The sequence below is a fragment of the Corythoichthys intestinalis genome, chromosome 11, assembly GCF_030265065.1.
Source record: "Corythoichthys intestinalis isolate RoL2023-P3 chromosome 11, ASM3026506v1, whole genome shotgun sequence".
Classification (NCBI taxonomy): domain Eukaryota; kingdom Metazoa; phylum Chordata; class Actinopteri; order Syngnathiformes; family Syngnathidae; genus Corythoichthys; species Corythoichthys intestinalis.
This window is the reverse complement of record NC_080405.1, coordinates 30,545,172-30,565,593: the sequence shown is the minus strand read 5'-3', so window position 1 is coordinate 30,565,593 and position 20,422 is coordinate 30,545,172. Positions and strand designations below refer to the sequence as shown.

At 38.8% G+C, this 20,422-nt stretch overlaps 1 protein-coding gene across 17 annotated transcripts in view; it reads right to left on the bottom strand.

The window, feature by feature from the left end:
• dlg3 (discs, large homolog 3 (Drosophila)) overlaps positions 1 to 20,422 on the bottom strand; it is a 188,116-nt gene that overhangs the window by 131,001 nt on the left and 36,693 nt on the right. For 5 of the 17 annotated variants that reach the window (XM_057849765.1, XM_057849767.1, XM_057849779.1 and 2 more), the window contains exon 1: positions 14,994 to 16,143. The exons of 1 other annotated variant lie outside the window; for it this stretch is intronic. In XM_057849765.1, the coding sequence (XP_057705748.1) occupies positions 14,994 to 15,383 (390 nt within the window). In that variant the 5' untranslated portion in view covers positions 15,384 to 16,143. Of the gene's footprint in view, positions 1 to 14,993; positions 16,148 to 20,422 lie in introns of those variants that run through there. 11 more of the 17 variants (XM_057849763.1, XM_057849766.1, XM_057849771.1 and 8 more) reach the window with 5 other exon arrangements.

Here is a 20,422-nt window from a genome sequence, read left to right as displayed (position 1 = left end):
CCCAGTCAGAACAGATTGGACGTCTAGCGCCGTCAATGGCAGCCAATGAGTGCCCAATAAAGGGCTGAAGAAAGTGAATAAATGATGAAGTAGCTGAACACCGCAAAGCATGCTGGGAACTGCAGCATCAATTCACTCCTCTCTTTTTGTCACTCCCCTTCCCGACCAGGTGAGTGATGCATTCAAAACAATTTGTCCAACTAGCAAGAAGTTTAGTCTTGATGTTGGAGTGTGACCAGAATAAGAGCAGCTAAAATGTCCGTATGAAAGCAATAAAAGCACAAGCTGCTCTGAGAGCGCCCACACACCCCCACAGAAATGAAGAGGAGTCAGAAAGCTTCAGCAGCTCTCCACTCTTATCGATTGTGATCTACACATAAGCCATGGTAACATGTGGGGGATGTTACCTTGCTGAAGATGGAACAAGCAGACTTTTTACATCTGAAACCACTTTTGAACGACACGACAAATATTCTCCAAGAGCGCTTAGTGCTGTTATCGATGGTGGAGATTGCAAAGCACATACAAAACCGTATCGACACACAAAATAAAACTCCCTGAAAATTAGATCATGTGGTAGTAGAAGTAGTCATGTAGTAATGTAGTAATAAAAGCAGAGTATCTTTGTCATGAAAACTTGCTTTTCTTTTGGAAAACAATTACTGTATACAGTAGTAGCAGAGTTGCAGAATATTCATAGTGCAACTTTTCTCCACACGGTTTTTGATTACAATGGACATTTTCAGTTGAAATGTCAAACCCAGAGTAATAAAACAGCAAATATCGAGATTATTATATATGTGATTATTGTTGCGACATCATATTGTTGCAAAATATTCATAGTGCAACTTTTCTCCACGCAGTTTTTGGTTACAATGGGCATTTTCAGTTGAAATGTCGAACCCAGAGTAACAAAACAGCAAATATCGTGATTTATGACCCTATCAGTCAACTACCTAAATAACAATTCGCAATAGCCCTAGTATGTACCCAACTTTACTCCAACATGAATCTGCATATACTGCCAAATACACAATTTCACAAGATCTTCTTGATTAAAAGCCGCATTTTATTTAACGCTGCCCCACAATTACGCGCAAACTCCCTTGTGTGTAGCTCGTATTCCTGCCATCGCTGATTCAGGAGTCCGGTGTGCTGTCATTTTTCTAGGCCAGTCGCTACTGTGATCAGCACAAAAAAAAAAAAAAAACATAAAACAAAGCAGGCAAGCAAACAAACAAACAGCGGTGCCCTCCCTTCTTCTTTCTGGCTGAGAGGGGGGCCAGGGGAGCTGATATGATCACACAACCATATGGAAAAGCGTTTGCTGCAATGTCCTTGGATTTGTATGCTTTGTCTTAATTGAAATCATTTTTTACCACGTTTCCACACAGTAGTAGCACAACTACATGCGAGCAGAAAGGCAGAACTGTCACTACCAGGAAGATATTGGAAAATTGTCTCGAGATCTGGAGTGTCTAAAGCCACCCCTTAACACTTAATAGGGCACTTATTGGTTGCCATTGACGGTGCTAGACGTCCAATCCATTTCGACCAAGTCAAAATGGATTGGACGTCTAGCTAATCTGAATCTAGCTGGTGCTGAAAGATGAGCATTCGCAGCCAACCTTCCAGTTTAAATGAATTGGATGTCTATTGCTCTTAATGGCAGGCAATGAGTTAAATGTTAAAAACGGAAAACATTTACTATTAACTTTTTTTTTTTTTTTACATTAAAAAAAAACATTTCTAAACATTTTACATAGCTTAAATAAAAAGATAAAACGACAAATACTCTTTAAAATGTTTCTTCATTTTTTTATAATAAAAAAAAAGGGTAAAAGATTTTTTTTAAAATATTTTTTTCAGTAATGTTATTATTCAGCAAAAAAGTGTTATTAACGGCTGGACATGTCCAGAGTATTTTTTTGTTTTTATTCATTTGAATTTTGTTTTTATTAACATTTTATTAATTCACAATTGGGTGATTTTTTTTTTTGGACCTGTCCTGTTCAGCTGCTTAACACGGAAAATGGGAATCTGAGTGTCCTATTGGTCTGACTATTTATAATGTATCACATGAGGGTATGATATGCAGTGATCCCTCATTGTTCGCAGTTAACAGAGATCAGAACCCGCCACGATAAGTGAAAAACCGCGAAGTAGCACCCCTCCACCCCCCCAAAAAATTTAAATTTAAAAAAAAAAAAACTTATGTATATACATATTTTAATAAATGGTTTTAAGCACTTCAAATGTAATTTTTTTTAAAAAAAATTAAGTTTTAAACATGTTACTGTCCCACCTTGATATTCTTAAACAAGAATAAAGTATAAAAATGCTTGTCTTTATTAAATACATCATTGATTGAGTCCACTCAACTCCGCTCCATCCCCTAGCTTAGGGGTCGTTTACACGGTGACTCTCCAATATATGGTAAATGGTAAATGGTGTTATACTGAAAATTTGCAAATTTTCAAAATCAAATTTGCACTTTTATGGTTCTGTTTCCATTTGAACAATGTCGCAATTCCGCGTGAAAATGATGTAGTACTTATGCCAGGCCCTAGGGGGCAGTGCAGATTTACAAGGCGACAGCCAATGATGCACTTTGACCCCAACAACCTCCTCAGTCCGGAAGACAACATACCCGCCTGCTCCAAGCAATGGCATTTTTCTTTTGCTCCAAAAGGCACAAAAATTGAAACATTCAACATATTTAAATTAAAAATTAGGGCTGTCAAACGATTAAAATTTTTAATCGAGTTAATTACAGATTAAAAATTAATTAATCGTAATTAATCGCAATTAATCGCAATTCAAACCATCTATAAAATATACCATATTTTTCTGTAAATTATTGTTGGAATGGAAAGATAAGACAAGATGGATATATACATTCAACATATGGTACATAAGGACTGTATTTGTTTATTATAACAATAAATCAACAAGATGGCATTAACATTATTAACATTCTGTTAAAGTGATCCATGGATAGAAAGACTTGTAGTTCTTAAAAGATGAATATTAGTACAAGTTATAGAAATGTTATATTAAAACGCCTCTTAATGTTTTCGTTTTAATAAAATTTGTAAAATTTTCAATCAAAAAATAAACTAGTTGCCCTATTCTGTCCTCAATGTGTGTGAGTACACAAATTGACAGATAGCGAACATAAGTTCCAAAAAGAAATCAGACGGTGTGGCAAAGTTGCATGGGCTTTACTGAAGTCATCTCTTTTTGACAGGAGCACGTTTCTTGTATTTTTGTAAAACTGAAAATAACAAGGCAATGTGTCAATAACTTGCATAAATCACAAAATAACATAAAATGTACACACACGTGTCCATTTGAGCAGTAGCACTAGCCAATTAGCTCACAAGCATCTAACAATGTAACTGCATTTCACCATATATGTGAACAAATTCAAATACACATCATCAATAACTATCTAATGCTCATGAATATAAACAAAGGAGGACTATAACTCACAAGCGATGCATGTATTAGACACAAACAGTGTGATGGGGCTATGAGAACTGCCACTGAATACTGGATGCGGACGTTAGCTGGTCTGAATAGCACTGTCGATTAGTGTGAGTTCGCGTCGACATATAATCACGTCAGAAAAGCGCGCCGAAACCCAAATAATCAGCTGCACTGAATCGCCAGCAGAGGACGACATTACGCCACATAACATATGCAAGTCACACCCAAGCGCCAGCAGAGGGCGGAAAAACTCCATGAAACACAATTAACAAGTTAGCCTTTCACTGTACTGACATTTAAATCTGTCTGAGTGGGCCTAATGCGTTAATTGCGTCAAATATTTTAACGCGATAATTTTGACAGCCCTATTAAAAATATATTTTTTTTAAAAGTAAATTAAAGCTGACGTTCCACCATATTTTATGTTTTTAATGTTTAGTAGCACCGCTGCGCATGCCCAATGTGACATGAGCGAGTGATGACGTTATCAGTGCGGGAGCTTTCCAATGATATGGATGCGCAGCAAGCCCCCCAAGTCCCCGTAATCAAATTCTTCCACTTTACACACAATGAGTTGCCACAGCAACTGTTTAACGAGTTAAACAATGATTGACACATGCCGCGCTTTGATGCTGCTTTTTCTGTGGCAAGATCAAACAGAAGACGTCTATCAATTATCGTTAACTTTAATAAGCTACTCCAGTGCATTGCCTGAACAACAAAGACCAGGGAGAAGGAGGGATGGAGAGTGAGACTTCGCGATCGGTTCGGGACAGCTCATCTTTATATATATATATATTTTTTTAATTGACAACAAATCCGCTTTGACTGAGGACGCGAAGTTTGAAGTGCGAAGTAGCAAGGATCACTGTACTCGCATTGTGATTATTCATTGTTTTTCATTTACTAGGAGAAAGCAGTGAGCAGGAAGGGCTTATGTGGGGACAGAAAGGAAAATAGAAAAGGAGAGAGACAGAAGAGAAGAACAAACAACAACAAGAAATGCATGCAACGAATATAGTAGTGCTATCATCAGCTAATTGTATTTCCGGTTGACACCATGTGAGGGGCCTGATGACCGAGGAGAAAAAGGAGGGGGGAGAGTCAGAAAGTGATGTGATTAGGTGGGTTGGAGCTTAAAAAAATAAATTACAATGAAAATTAAATCATATGAAATATAATTGAGACCAGGCGTCCACATATGAGAACATCACATTTTGGGTAATTTTTATTTCTGTAAGGGTGTTTTTGAGCAAATTAAAGAAAGTTCTGTATTACAATAATGTTTTTTTTTTTTGACAAAGGAAAATAAAGTCGAGGCCTACACTCACGATCTTGTGTTGGACCTGGAGAGTGACTTTTCTGCGGAACCAGCGCAGGAACAGAGACTACTAAATGAGATATTAGCAAACAACTGGTTTCGCTTTGGGAAAAAAAAGCAATATAGTTACATAATTCGATAATATTCATAGCCCAACTTTTTTCCAATACACATACATGTCCAGCTAAACCCAAACCCAGAGTGACAGAACACTAAATAACACGTGATTCATATACAGGTACAGTATGTGCCGATTAGTTGACACATGAGAAATTAATCAGTGATAAATAGTCTATCAAAATAATCATGTGGCTGGCCAGTAAAAAGACAGGTGGAATCCGGCATTTTCCCCACGCAGCCACCTCCGCGCTAACACTGCAGAGGTGCGATGTGGGAGTTAATCACTGCTCAGGTCATCGGCCACCTCGCTCACGTAATGGCGGCGCCGACCACGTACTGTACGTCTGACCTAACCCCCCCCCAAATAAAGCCACTTGCTCACTGGGTCTCTTCCAGTTCGCATGAAGCAAACCTTTGTCAAAGCGCAAATAAATATTGCAGAGCGCCTTGTCTCCCTTGTTTCACAGTGCTTTCGCCTCCCTGTGAGTCAGACGCTTCTCTTTATTCTCGTGGGTCGAGAACACTTTTTTTTCCCGATATAGGTGTCTGTCCAGCACCAGTGTGGCTGTGTGCCTGCATATTGAGTAGGGTTGGGTGATACGGCCTAAAGAGAAAATCTCCGATTTTTTCCAAGATGAAATTTGGTTTTCAGAATTTTGTCTCCCCTAGCTTTATAAGGAGATACAGTAAGAGCAAAAGACAGAAATATCAAAACAAATGTAACCCTTTATAGGGCACTCATTGGCTGCGATTGACAGCGCAAGACGTCCAATCCATTTTGACTGGGAGGGGGCGAATGAATGATGACAATTCACAGCTCGTCTTACCAATTTTAATGAATTGGATGTCTATCATTGTCACTGGTAGGCAATGAGTTAATAGTGAATTTTTGGTTCGTTCCAACTTCCAAACGTTCCAAGAATTCTCTTCTGATTTCGCTTCTAATTTTCAATGTTCCACCAAAAATGTTTTTTTTTTTTTAAAACTTTTGGGTACCTAAACAGCCCTTTTCATTTCGAATAGCAAAATGCTACTTGGTCTACAGTCTTTGTCTGATTCTCACAATTATTTTACCATTAAATCAATTATAAATTCAAGGCACACAAAAGTTGGCATTCTGCTTTTGGCATAAATGTTTGGTTTTCAATCGCCCCAATTATTTTTAATGGCACAACTCACGCGAAAATGTTTCTATTTGTCCCAATTGATAGTTTTAAAAAATGCTCTAATTACCCCAAAATGTATGACATGAAGTGACCCAAAATGTAGACCTGCGAATGGCCCATAACCAACAGAATGCCCCAAAAATGTATGGGAAGTGACCCATAACTCACCTAAAATTAACAAGCAAGTGACCCATAATTAACTCATTGGCTGCCATGGACATCGCTTGCCATCCAATTCATTTAAACTGGGAGGACTGGCTATGAATGTTCATCTTTCGGTGCGATTGACATCGCTAGCCATCCAATCCATTTGGACTGGGAGGAGCAAATGAACGAAAAGGACAAAATAGATTGGACGTCAATCGCAGTCAACGGCAGCCAATGATTTAAACACTGTCGCCGGACTTCTGGGCATGTACTGCAATAGAATATAAAAAAATGGCTGTTTTCAAGACGGCAGGAAGACGTCAACGCATTTCAATCACGACGAGCTTGTTTGTTAATACCCATGGATGCTGTTACAAGAAGGGCAAATCGCATCAGAGCGGACAAAATCTCATCAGACGGATGTACGCGCCAGTGACACCAATAACTCAATGTGACTGCGGAAGACACTCCATCGCACACCAGCATTTGGGATCAAGGCCTGCAGGCTCTCAAGTGGTAATCACCTATGGGAGCGTTCAACACAGAACACCCAATGTGACTGTGAATTCATCGTAAACAGCGTCACGTGCAATGCCTGTGATGAACTTCATTTTGGTGGCGAAAACCAGCTTGGGTGGTTTTTGAATATTTAGGAACAACTTCTAAGGATAATACCATTTCACTTAATCCTTAACTCATTGGCTGCCATTTGCAGCAATAGACAATCCATTAGTAGTAGAAGTAGGAGGGCTGGAAGCGAATGAACGAATATTCATTCATTGCCACTCTTCCGGTTTAAATGGGCTGGATGTCTACCATTGACAAACTTATTGAAATTCACAGCAGAGGGATAGTAGAACCACATGAGTGGACATCTGTCATCGTCAATGGCAAAAAAAAAGTTAATTTCATTACTTTTTTTTTTCTTTTCTTTTTTTTTTAAACCATAATCTAAATGCTACCATATTTTAATGTTGACCATGATGGTGGTACTTTGACCGCCATGTACCTCTTGATGTTGCATTCGGTGTTGAGTGTTCAAGAACCACTGACCTATAGCAATTTAAAAAATAAGCACTTTTGAAGTGTTTCCCCATTTTGTTGCTGAAACATTTTACATACGATTAAAAATAACATTATTTTGATCAAAATAACATTGATTGGAGTTTTGGGTTTCCATGATGATTACATTTTGAAATATTGAGGTCAAAAATCCCAGAGGTCCGAAAAGGACTAAGGCTCTGAGTCTCAAGGTGCAGGACACAGCGTGTTAAAAGCAGCTTTTTACCTGCTGCAGTTACTACGCTCCAAAAAAATAAAAAATAAAATAACAGTTTCATTGCACCTTCTCTATTTACTTATCTAGTGTTTTTGTTCTGTCTAATATTATTTGATTTTGTGGTCTTTTCATCGACTTTTATCTATTTACTTGTCCATACTGCAATATTGATGGATGGCGGAACACTGAGCACTTTTGTGTCTTTTGTTTTGTTATTAGGTTATTGTTATTATTACTGCAGTTAAATGTGCAGCTTGTTGTAATGCCAAAAGCTATCCTCGCAGGTATTAATAAAGCAACGTGAACCTTGATATAAAACAGAGGAGGTATTTACATTTTGAGGTCAAGAGTCGAAAGTAGAAAAGTAATTTTGGGATAACAAACTTAAATACTTAAAGAGAGTGTCCACTAAGCCTGTCGCAATATGCAATAATTCCATTTATCGCGCGATATATAAAAATGAAGGCGGTAACTTTTCCGCTGCGATTTATCGCCTCGCGTGCACGTGTGTGTGCGCGTGCGGCAGACGTGCTGTTAAAAGTTCGTTACCAACTGCGCAAAATGCATCTTCGTTCCAGGTCCGCCAAAAACTAGCCCCGGAGCCAATTGTTCCCAGTATATCCTATTGTTCAACGTATACCGGCCGCGTCAGTGCTCCGGAGTGACTGTGGACCATCTATGGCGCGCCGGTGTTGTTGACGTGTGGGCGCTCCCGTCAGGTGTGACATTTCACGCGGGTCGGCTATTTTTCGGCACAACGCTGGATATTTACAACGAAGTCCGCCAAAACATTGTTACCGACTTGGCTGCTACGAATAACCTCACTTTGACAACGAACAGCTGAATGAAATTAAGAGCGCTGTGCTTCAAACTCGTCCTGTATATGAAAGCCCTCATATGCTGGTGTTGTGTAGTAATGAGCAGACGTGACTTCAGCGGCGCTTGCTTTTTTAATGCGCGGTTGCGCGCACACACTAGATCAGGGGTTTTCAACCCAGTCCTCAAGGCACACTGTGGGTCCTGGTTTTTGTTCCAGCCGATCCAGCAGAGACAGTTGAACCAATGAGGCTTCTGCTAAAACAAGCCACACCTGACTGCAATCAACTGATTGCACTTGTAAAACACCAGATTGGGGAAAAAGTGTTGTCATCTTGTTTGGTAAGAATGAAATCCTGCACCCACAGTGTGCCTTAGTGGAATAGGTTGGGAACCCCTGCACTAGATATCATGAAATGGCAAACTAAATATCATGAAATGGCAAACTAGATGTGCTACTTCCCATTCCATTGGCTACGTGAGCCCAGAGTGATTATGGGACATGTAGTCCATATACTACATCGATGAATTCTAAACTGTCATTTGTCACATGAGGTTAAGAAGGCCAAATCAATCCATACCAGTGACTATAGATAATGTTGCAAATATTGTTAATTCAGTAGGTGACACAAATGGATTCGGACCATAAATAGGATGTCTTGCTCATGTAGTAAACCTAGCTACTAAGAGAGCTGTAGCAATCAACGGTGTGCCCTGCCTCACTTTACAAACAGTAAAGATTGTTCTCAGCACTTTTATACAATTTTTTTTCATATCAGTAAGAAGTAAGCACATAAATATTATGCACTAAAATGCATGTTTATATGATGGCAATTTAATTTTTGCTCGTTAGCAAAAAAAAAAATAAAAATAAATAAAATAAATAAATAAAAAAATACAATTGTTATATTTTTTTTTACAGAGCATTAAATGTATTGAATCGGATCGAAAATCGTGTCCCTCGTATCAAAATTCGTACCGAACCATGACTTAACTGTATCATTGCATCCCTATGGAACACCAATGCAGAAGCTATGACAGGAAAAGTTTTCATTTTTCTAAATGATGAAGTTGTTAAGTGCAATTTTTTTTTTTAAACACATTTTATTTATTCTGTGTTTCTGTGCGGTATCAATATTGTTGTTTTTTACTTAAGAGGTATGGTCTATTGTTTTTAGTTGTGATTTCTTAAAAAGTATATTTGAATTTAAGAGTAAATATCGCGTTTAAATGGGTGTACTTCATCTATTAATATATACTGTATTCGCACTGTGTTATTGTAAATTGGTTTAAAAAATGGGGGGGGGGGGGGGGGGGGCGCAATAATATCGCATATCGCAATAATTTATTAGAATAATTATCGCATACTAAAATTTGTTATCGCGACAGGCCTAGTGTCCACTCTAACAAATATGACAATGCTTTAAATTTAGCTGCCTAGGCGGAAGCATACTCTCTGGGTGCTCTAGTTTATACAATAACATTAAAGCTATTAGAACAGTAGGATTGTTGATCCGTTTCCTTAGTTTGAGTGTTTTAAGTGGCAATATGCCAAAGTTACTCTGTGGTCAACATAAAAACTGCACCGTATTAGAGCAAATCTGGTTCTTTTACCGTCATAAATGGTAACCAATGGGTTAATTTCTTAAAGGAAATTAAAGCCATTACAACATTGGGAAGGTTTTTATTTAATATGTTTTCTGAGATTGAGTGCTGCAACAGGTGACATGGCAAAGTCAGTGTTTGGTCATTGTCCAAAACAACTCATTTTTAAAGCAACTCTGGTCCCCAATGAATTAATTTGGAGAATTATGCCATGTCCAAAGCCTTCTTTTTATTTCTTCTGTGATTTTATCCATTTCCTTTTTCGCATAAAAGCAGAACAGATTTAAGAAATACTTAAAATGTTCTTTTTGTCCCTACATTTCTACGTGTTTGACGCAGGTGGTGTTTTCTAAACCTCACCGATGTTATAAACGTCTTGCTAAAAAGGTTGGCAATGACTGTGCAAGGTTGTCGTATCTGCTGCACGACTTGTTATGAAAGCCAAAGCTCATTGGATGTGCCTGGGCGTGGAAAGGGGGAGGGGTCCTTCCTCTGCACATTTCCCAAGGATGAGCAGTTTGGTCCCGCTTGCACACGGTTGGCTTGGTTTGAAGGGATGGAGGGACAGATGCTCGTCCATGCTGTCAGAGGCCTTCTTCCCCGCTCTGACAGCGCCACAGACTCCCTCCTCTTACGTAATCCTGCACCCCCCCCACCTCACCACTGCCCGACTTTATTGGCTTATTTCACTCCCTTCCGACCCGCTTATCGCCACACGTTTTATAATATTGTATGTTTATGAGCACAACATAGGGATTTGGCTCAAGAAACATTTTGATAGGGTGGTTTAAATAGGATGATAGTTCAGCATTTACAGTATGGCGAAGCCTTTTACGATTATCAGCTAGATTGGATGAGTTCTGATTTCCGCAACCAAATTCTTACCTCGTTCACTGCCTTTTTAGGTGCTGGACGTCCAATCCAAATGAACTGGGTGGGCTCGCACCAAATGTTCGTTCATTTGCTGCCGACCCCCCCAGTTTGAATGGTTTGGATACCTATGAGTGATAAACTCATTTAAATTTACAGCGGAGCTACATGGTTTGATGACTATCATATCATCAATGGCACTGAGCCGGTTAACATTAGCTTGAGCAATAGCAGGTCATAAAAGATTTAAAAACAAAAAAAGGGGGGGGGGATGCAAAATACATGCAGGCCACACTGTTTATAATTTAAAATAATCAATGTTGTATTCATTTTTAAAATTGATTACAATTTATCTGTTGATTCTTAAATTATTTTTCGGTAGTTTTACTATATTTAGAATTTGTTTTATTGCCCATCGCTTTTTTAAATATACTAGAATGTATTTAATATAATTTTCATTTCCATTTTCTATTGTGTTTTTGGAACTTTTTTTTTTTTAAAGAATATTTAATTTTGTATATTTAAAATTATATATATGTATGGTTTTACTACCCTAGACAAAATATTTGTAGGCCACTAACTACAACTTGATGTAGCGCTGCAAAATATTGTCCTGCAAGCTGGAATTGGCACCCAGGCCACAAGATGCAAACCCCTGCCTTGCTTCACATGGTCAGTGCAAATATCTACAATTGAGTTGCAAATAGGATACCACAATTAATTGACTAATTGATAATGAATCAATGATCAAATTTAACAGAAAAAAATTTAAAAGTTGATAAATCCCTTAGACAATTTGACCTCAAAATGGTCCAAATCCATTTTTTTTGTTTTTGTTTTTCTTAATAGATATATTTTATTTAAAAAAAAAAAGAAAAAAAAAAGACACACCCAGATAAGAACAGAAAATAAAATGACGCATCGTATATAAACCGATGAAGGAAAAAAGATAACAATCAAACTTGCAGTATTTGTTCATAATATGAAACGGAAGAGGTGATTACATTTTGGGAAAAATGGATCAAATGTCACAGTGGTCGGGAAAGAAATTTCACGATCATTTTGGGTCATGTAGGCTACACTTGCATACCAAATGCTATATTATATTCCAAATGATCTGCTAGTTAGATGATATTCCCTTTATCGGTTTTATAGTTTTTTTGTTGTTGGCACAAACATATGGACGTCCAGAACTGAATCCATAACCCCCACCTTCCGCAGTTTTCACCTAATAGTAGAAGTAAAAAAATATTGTTTAAAAACAAAAAAAGATAAAATTGACAATAAATTAAATCGCTGACACTTTAAAGTCATCTTATTTTAATTCATAGCATTTGCCTCATTGTCACTGGCGTCCAATTCATTTAAGATGAGAGGACAGGCTGTGAATGACCATCTTTCATTGACACTGCCGGCACTAGACGTCGAATTCATTTAGGCAAAACAATTTTATTATTATTTTTAATATTTTGAATTCAAAAACATTTTTAAATAAAAAAAAATATTAATGTATTAATTTAAAAAATGTATTGTTTAAAAGCTTTAAATTGGGAAAAAGAAACTCTCATATTACTTTTAATTCTTTTTTCAATTAAACAAAAGGAATAGTTTTACACTAGAACTACCGAGGGTGGATCAGTCTGCTTTTTATGAATAGCTAAAATGATAACAGTATTTAACTCATTCCCTGCTACTGACAACAATAGCCGTCCAAATTATTTAAACTGGGAGGACTGGCTGTGAATGCTCATCTTTCATTGCCATTGACGGCGATGGACGTCCAATTCATTTTGACCAGGAGGGCCGAATGAACATTCGTTCATTCGCCAATCCCTGTCATAATGAGTCGGACATCTAGCGCCATCAACGGCAGCCAATGACCTAAATGAGAGCCCTATAAAGAGTTAAATGAGCACTGAACGATGACTTAAGTGACAGTAACAGCTCACTTAATCGCACGATGTGTCGATCGTGAGAAACGAACGCCGAGTATTGATGAGGAAAGGCGAAAATAGGCGCCGCATTTCCTTATCTCTATCCAGGCTGCGTCTCTGCTCAGGGGCATCATTGGAAAAACTCAGCCTCCATTTTGCCCCCGTGCTGCTGCTGCTTCTTCATCTCACCTCCTTGCTCATACCGCCTAGCTCACACAGCATAAAATGCGGCACAAATAAAACGCTTGATGCGGCGGCTCCACGCTATGTTCACACATACTCGTGCATGGCGAGGAGCTGTTCCTTGAATCTCATGCTTAACAAGTGCGGCCCTTCCCCCCACCTGGGCTCAGATACATGCACCTTGTTTAATTAATGCTGCTTCGGCTCGTTTTTCCCTCCCTTCAATGATATTGTCATTTATGTAAATACACTCGGACCCAAATTGGAACGCATGTAATGTGGCAGCTTCATTCATAATCTGCGCCAGATGCATGACGGGTTAACGGGACACATTCATGAAATCGGGAGAAAATGGAGTCCGTCAATACGAATGCAAGTGACGGTATTTCATCATCTCATCCAGACGCGAGGCGACAGTCGAGGGTTTCCGTGTGTCGGTTCGCGATGAGACATCTTTACATAACTGCGTCTCGGACACAAATGCACCATTTTCATTTCAGGCCTATGACACCTGAATCAGCACGGGAGCCAAGGCGTGTTCCGATCTATAGGCATTAGTCATCAAATACACATACATGAGCTCTATGTGTGGACTCAAACTGGATAAGTCCTGTTCTGTCCTTGCCACACTGCTGCCTACCAGAGCGACAAACTCCATGGACTAACTTCATGGTGGTTTACTACAGGGGCAAAGATAATAATCAGGCAAAATCATTAGTTAAAATTGCAAAGGAGATGAGCAACATGGAGTCAAAAAGGTATGGTAGTAGTATTGCGTAATACGGTTGTTTGATGAGATTTAAACAAATGAGTATCAGAGCTATTTTCGATACTAGGACCACAGAATCACTCGAGTTTAAGGTAGTCTAGAATTGGAGTGGGGAAATTTATCTGAGTCAGAACAAAGTCCAAAAAAAACCCCAACCCTAATACCTCTAGATCTGAAGCGACTTAAGGATGCCGAGTCAGATTCTCTACACAGAGGCCCAAAGAATCCCTGCATCTCAGTTAATCTAGATCTGAAATGGTTAATGAATCAATTCCAGTTACATTTCCTCAAAATGAGACCCAAAGAACCACTGTACCTCACCTAAAAAGGGATAATGAATTGGTATTAGTTTCTGAACAATTCACTACACCAAAGTCCACAGAATCACTTAATCTTAAAAAGTCTAGAAGTGGACAGGGTAAATGAATCTGTGTCATCCCAAAGAAACTTTGAAGCCCCGCATGTCTAAATTTGAAGTAAGCTAAGGAATCAGAATCTGAGCAAAACCTAGGAAAACTTGGGCTCCAACACATCTAAATTTAAAGTAAGCTAAACAATCACTTTCCTTAAACTGAGGCCCAAAGAATACCTGCAACTCTGCTAATCCAGATCTGAAATCGGTTCCAGAAGGATTCCCTAAATAAAAGTCCAAAGAATAACTGGATCTCGGATAAAAGGGATCTTAAGTTTGTATTAAATACTGAACCATTCCTTACATCAAATAAGAGTCAGAGATGAGTCCAAATAAACGTGAAACGCTAGCACATCTCGATCGGAAGTCAGCTAAAGAATCAGATTCTCTACAGTACACTGAGGCTAAAAGAATCCCTGGATGTGAGCTAATCTAGATCTGGAATAGTTACTGAATTGGTTTCAGAAGGTTTACCTAATCTAAGACCCAAATAATCCCTGGATCTCAGCTAAAAAGGGACACTGAATTGGTATCAGATACTGAAACTTTCCCTACTTCAGATCCCAAACATACCACAGTATCTACCTAGTTTAGGCTAAAAAATGGTAAGTGAATCAGTATCTGGAGCATTCCCTGCCAAGGTCCAAAGGATCCCTCAATTGCAGAAGTTGAATAATCGGTACCACAACCATTCCCTACCTCGAAGCCCGAACATAAACCAGCATCTTGAAGCGTGATAATGAATTTGTATCAGAACCAATTTCCTGTATCAGGAACTGAAAACCCCCTCAATTTTAGCTAGTTTAGATTTTAAGAGGGTAACGAACGGGTGTTAGAAGCGCCCCCTACCACAAAGTCCGAAGATCCCACGCATCTTACCTGGTCATACCACTCCCGATTGGTGCAGGTGCACTCGGGCCACCATCCTCCTTGCCCACTTGAGTTGTTGCCATTGACTTTGGGCCCCCCTTTGGATTGGCCCTTTGGATTAGGGCCTCCGGGCCCACCGCCAGACATCATCTTGCCCTTACTTCTCCCTAAGGTGCCCCCTCCTCCTCCACCGCCACCTCCTCCTCCTCCACCCATGTTGCCTCCTCCCCCCGAGGCCGGAGCGGGTAAAGTTTGGCCTCCCCCGTACCCGGGCGGATATCCGTAGGGCTCGGCCTGCCAGTCTCCCCCGTAGGCCGGCGCATCCATCCTGCGCAGGGCCGCCATGCGGGTCACCTCATAACATTCTGGGCACTTGCAGCAGTGGTGGTGTTTGTGCATGCTGGCTGGGCGGACGCTGGGCTGATGTCACACGGCGCCGCGATGGGCTCGACGGAGTGCGGATGCCAGCGGAAAAGCGCACTAATCACAGGAATTTGAAGGGTTTTTTTCTTTTCTTTTGTCGAATCCGGTTGCTCTGGGCTTCTCGGATGAAAAAAATGGAGGCCGACAGGATGCGGCGACGGCAAAAGAAAAATACAAAATGGGCACGGCGTCTTTTGTCCTCTTGACGTAGAAGCTCAAATATTGAAAATATTCTATACGATCACAACCAGAGACCAGCCCTGATCCAATGAGAATCCTCTCGGTTCACAGTGATGCGCATATAAATTCATATATATAGATATATATTTATATATATGGATATATATGTTTTGCTTATATACTATATATATTTACACACACACACGCACATATAAAAATATGAATATAAACAGACGAGCACAAATACGGATATGTACAAGGATAATTGAATCTATATAGAAATATCTATAAGTGTGTGTACAAATATATATAGATATATAAACAATATGTATAAATAAAGGGTGTCCTGGGATGGAAAAATCTCACTCTCTGACACGCCGGATGTTGCGGTGCGCTCCAAAATTCGCTGGTCTTTTTTCCTCCTCCGTTGGAAACGGTTAGTGCCGCCTCGTCTTCTCCCGGGCTGCAGAGAGGAGCTGAGCTGTGATCGCCTCTCAGCCAGCTTGCCCTAGATGTGGATTATTCCGAGGATGCGAGCGAGCAAGGGAGGAGATTGTGGACGGAGCGAGAGAACGAAAGAGAGAGAGGGAGGGCGAGTAGGGGGGTTGACGACGTAGCAGCATCCCCCCCACCCCGGGTTTAGCCAATCAGCTGAAAGAGCCGCCATCAGCAGCCGCAGCAGCAGCGGAGAGCCGTCAGCGAGCTGCTCTTAAAGGAACAGAAGCACCTTAACGTCATTGATTTGACTGGAAAAGGCTAACACATGGACATGTGCATAGGTATGCTTGCTAGAATTTATGGGAGAGAAGCAGAAATTATCTAAATTGAATGTCACCATGATGAATCAACAAATAATCAATCATCAGATTGGTATATATATCTTTATACTCAATGAATCGTTTGGGACATTGTTGATCTGAAATGTATCCAAATCCTCTTTTTGAGCATCGTAACCCTTTATAAGGCAAATTAATATTTTGGTAATTTCAAAGTACTTGCCGCATATAAACCTGGTCTCAACATACATTGTCATCACATTTTGGCTCCTGTAGGGCACAATATTAACATTTGGTATTCAAGTGTGGCCAAGGAGCCAAAATGTTATGTCCACATATGTGTACTCTAGGTCTCACGTACAATTATAAATGTATTTTTTAATTATTAATCATTATTTTATTTTCTAAATATTTATATACCGTATAGGCACATTAATAAGTATGGTACATTTATAAATTAATAAAATGTTCATAAAACCAGAATAAATACAATTAAAATTACACTGGTTATGGTTGCCAATAACAAAGTTTTTTTTAATTATTTATTTTTATTTCTTAATATTTAACTAATTGCCCACCATTGACAATGATACACATCCCAATTCATTTAAATTGTGAGGACTGACTGTGAATGCTCGTCAATTATTTTAAATATATATTTTAGCAATACAATTTTGAAAAAAATATATATAATTTTTAAAAATCATATTTACATTTTCATATTTTTATTCCATCATCTATCTGTCACTTATTAGTTATTTTAATAAATGTATTACATTAAATAACATTGTTAAATATAAAATACATAACATGAATAAACATTTAAAATAATTAGTACCTTTTTTAATTAAACTATTTTTAGAGTAGTTTTTCTCCTTTGTTTTTTTTTGTATTTAAAAAAAATATGAGAATATTTACTAACTCTTTACCTTCTATTGACATTACAGACGTCCAATTCATTTAAACTGGGCAGACTGGCAGCAAATGCTTATGGTTCAGTGTCATTAAAGGTGACTGACGTTCATTTCATTTAGACTGGGAGAGGGAGAATGAACGAATTAGCCACTCCCAGTCAAAATGGTTGTCTAGCGCCATCAATGGCAACCGCATGCACAATGATAAGCCTCACTGAGATCGTCCCAATCTTCTCTTTGACAAAGCTGTAATTAAATCATATTATCATACTTGTGCTTGCGCGCATCAAGTCCAAAATAAGGCAGAAATGTGTATCTACTGAAAAAAAAGCAAGAGAGGGGGTGGGCCATCTCCCCTTTACAGTGATGACATCATCACACGTGTACGAAAGCAACAAGATTACACGCTTGGGCTCTGGAGTGGGTGGACGGATGGATGGACGGATGGATGGATGAAGGGGGGGAAAAAAGATGCAACCACTCGTAAATCTTGGCCAGCCAGTCAGCTGCGTATTTTTTTTTTTTTTGCGGTAATGCAATAAGACTGCTTGTGAAGCGCTCATGAATTGATCAAATCCACACATGAAGCATCATGACACTAAGGATGTTTTTTTCTTATTGCAAGAGAGGGACTGTCACCATTAAAGCCCCGCATGGATGCATTATTAATAGTATGTGACGGGGACAAATATGGGTGTGTCGCCATGTGGGGGAAGCCAAATATTGCAACAGAAAGACATGATAACCCATTATAAATCATTTTTAAATAATTGAAGAAGACAATCTGTTTTAACTGGGCTCTGCTGGCAGCGAAAAATGGACGTGGCACCTCTAATTAAGGATTGCCACAATTAAACAACTAAACGTTTTTTTAATTATTAGATTTACGATAGGTAATCATTTTGAGACATCACTGACCAAAACATTTGTCCTAATATTCCATTTTTTATTATTGTTTTAGATTTTTAAATTGCAAATAAAAAACGTAAAAAGTTTTATTTTCTATTTATTTCTTTTAAATAAAAAAAAAAAAAAAAATTTTAAAAACATTAGGAAGGAAAAAAACTCATCTTTTTCATTATTTATTAGAATTTGTATGCATTAAATTTATTTTTTATTTAATAAAAAAACAGGAAACGGTATATTTTCTCAGCTTTATTAATTTATTTTACAAGATTATTCAAAAATATTTTTATAAAATTCAAAAAGGGAAAAAACAGTAAATAGCCCACTTCATCCATCCATCCATCAATCCACTGCCGCTTAATCCCGGGTCAGGACCTTTAGCAGGGAAGCCCAGACTTCCCTCTCCCCAGCCACTTCAACCAGCTCCTCCGGTAGGATCCCAAGGCGTTCCCAAGCCAGCCGAGATACAGTCTCTTCAGCGTGTCTTGGGTTGTCCCCGTGGCCTCCCAACGGTGGGACATGCCCAGAACACCTCTCCAGAGAGGCGTCCAGGAGGCATCCGAACCAGATGCCCGAGCCACCTCAGTTGGCTCCTTTCAACGTGGAGGAGTAGTGGCTCCACCCTGAGTCCCTCCCGGATAACCGAATTTTTCAGCCTACTTCAATTATTTTAAAAAATACAGCATATGTAACATCTTTTTTTACATTTTATAAAATTAAAAATAACCAAAAAGGAAATAAATAGTGGATGTTTATCATTGTCAAAGGCATGCAATTATTTAATTGTAGGTCACTTTTCTGTTAATTTTAGGGTACTTACAGGTCACTTCCTGTACATTTTTTATCATTTCCTGTTAATTTTTCTGGTTCATTTCCTGTTGAATTTGTGGCATTCCGGGCACTTCCCAGTAATTTTGGGTCATTTTCTGTTTTTTTTGCTTCCGAGGCATTCCCATGTCACCTCCTGTACATATATATATATTTTTTTAAATCGAAAATGGTATCGAGTATCGATATTGAGTTGAAAATTTCAGTACCGTGACAACAGTAGTGGTGGGCCATATTTAACCAAAGTGCAATCTTCTTCCTGCTTTCCTTGACGAATGTCAATTAAACAGCTTGGAACGAGTGTGTGTCGTGGGGGTTGGGGGGCCAGCTCAGTGATTTATCTTTCCAAAATGAAAGCGGTGACCTCCCACCGAAGGAAGAAAAAAGAAAAAAAAAGGCTTTGCTGTGTGATTTATGGCACTAGGCGGGCAGAGTGATCTAGCCGCTCCTCAACATATTCTCCATCTCGTTCTTCGCTAGCGGGCAAAGCTGCGCGCAATCGGCTCAGCATCAGCCTGCCTTATTACATAAACCCACCTGGACACCCTGGAACACACACACGCCCGTGCACGCGCGCTAGCTATCATAATGAATGCTTCGCACCCCCCCCCCCCAAAAAAAAAATTAAAAAAAGAGTGCAGACCAATGCATTGAGTCATTTGGAGGCATTTTTATGACAAGCCGTGTGACTACTCTTTTGTCACCTGACCGGATGCAACACCTTATAAGGCAAGTCGGTAGTGAGGTGGGCTTAAAGGGACACATCCCTTTTTGCTTCACAGAGCAGGAAGGGGAAGATGCAAGACTTAACATCGGAGCGTTTGGTTAATATTAGTGATGCACGATAATACATTTTTCAACTGATACCGATCATTTCTTCCTCATTCCAACCGATAATGTCAAGACGATAATTCTATTAAAAGATTTATGTAAAATTTTAAAGTATACACAAGAGAAAATATTACTGTGCAAATATATAATTTATGGCTCTTTTTTCCCCAACATCAAATATGAACAAATAGTAAATTCCAACATCCAAATAATGACAGATTGCCTGACATTGTGTAATGGTAAACTTTTGGCAACAATTACTTACAGAGTAAATACCTAAGTTGCACAAAAATGCCTTTAAAAGTAAGCCATTCCTAACATATATAACATTACTACACCGCAGAAACACACCTAAGTTTTAAGTGTAAATCTATTGGAAATAAGTGAAATTATCTGCCAGGGCTTCAAGTGCCTTTCTCTCAGATTTCTTGGAAGAAAAATAGCTAGCTGAAAATAAGCTTAACAGCCTTATTTTAAGCAATAAATGATTATACTTAATCCTGTCAGAAATGTTTTTTATTCAAGAATAGGTATGGTTCAAAACATTATTTGAAAGCATTTTTTTTCTTGATAGGTGAAA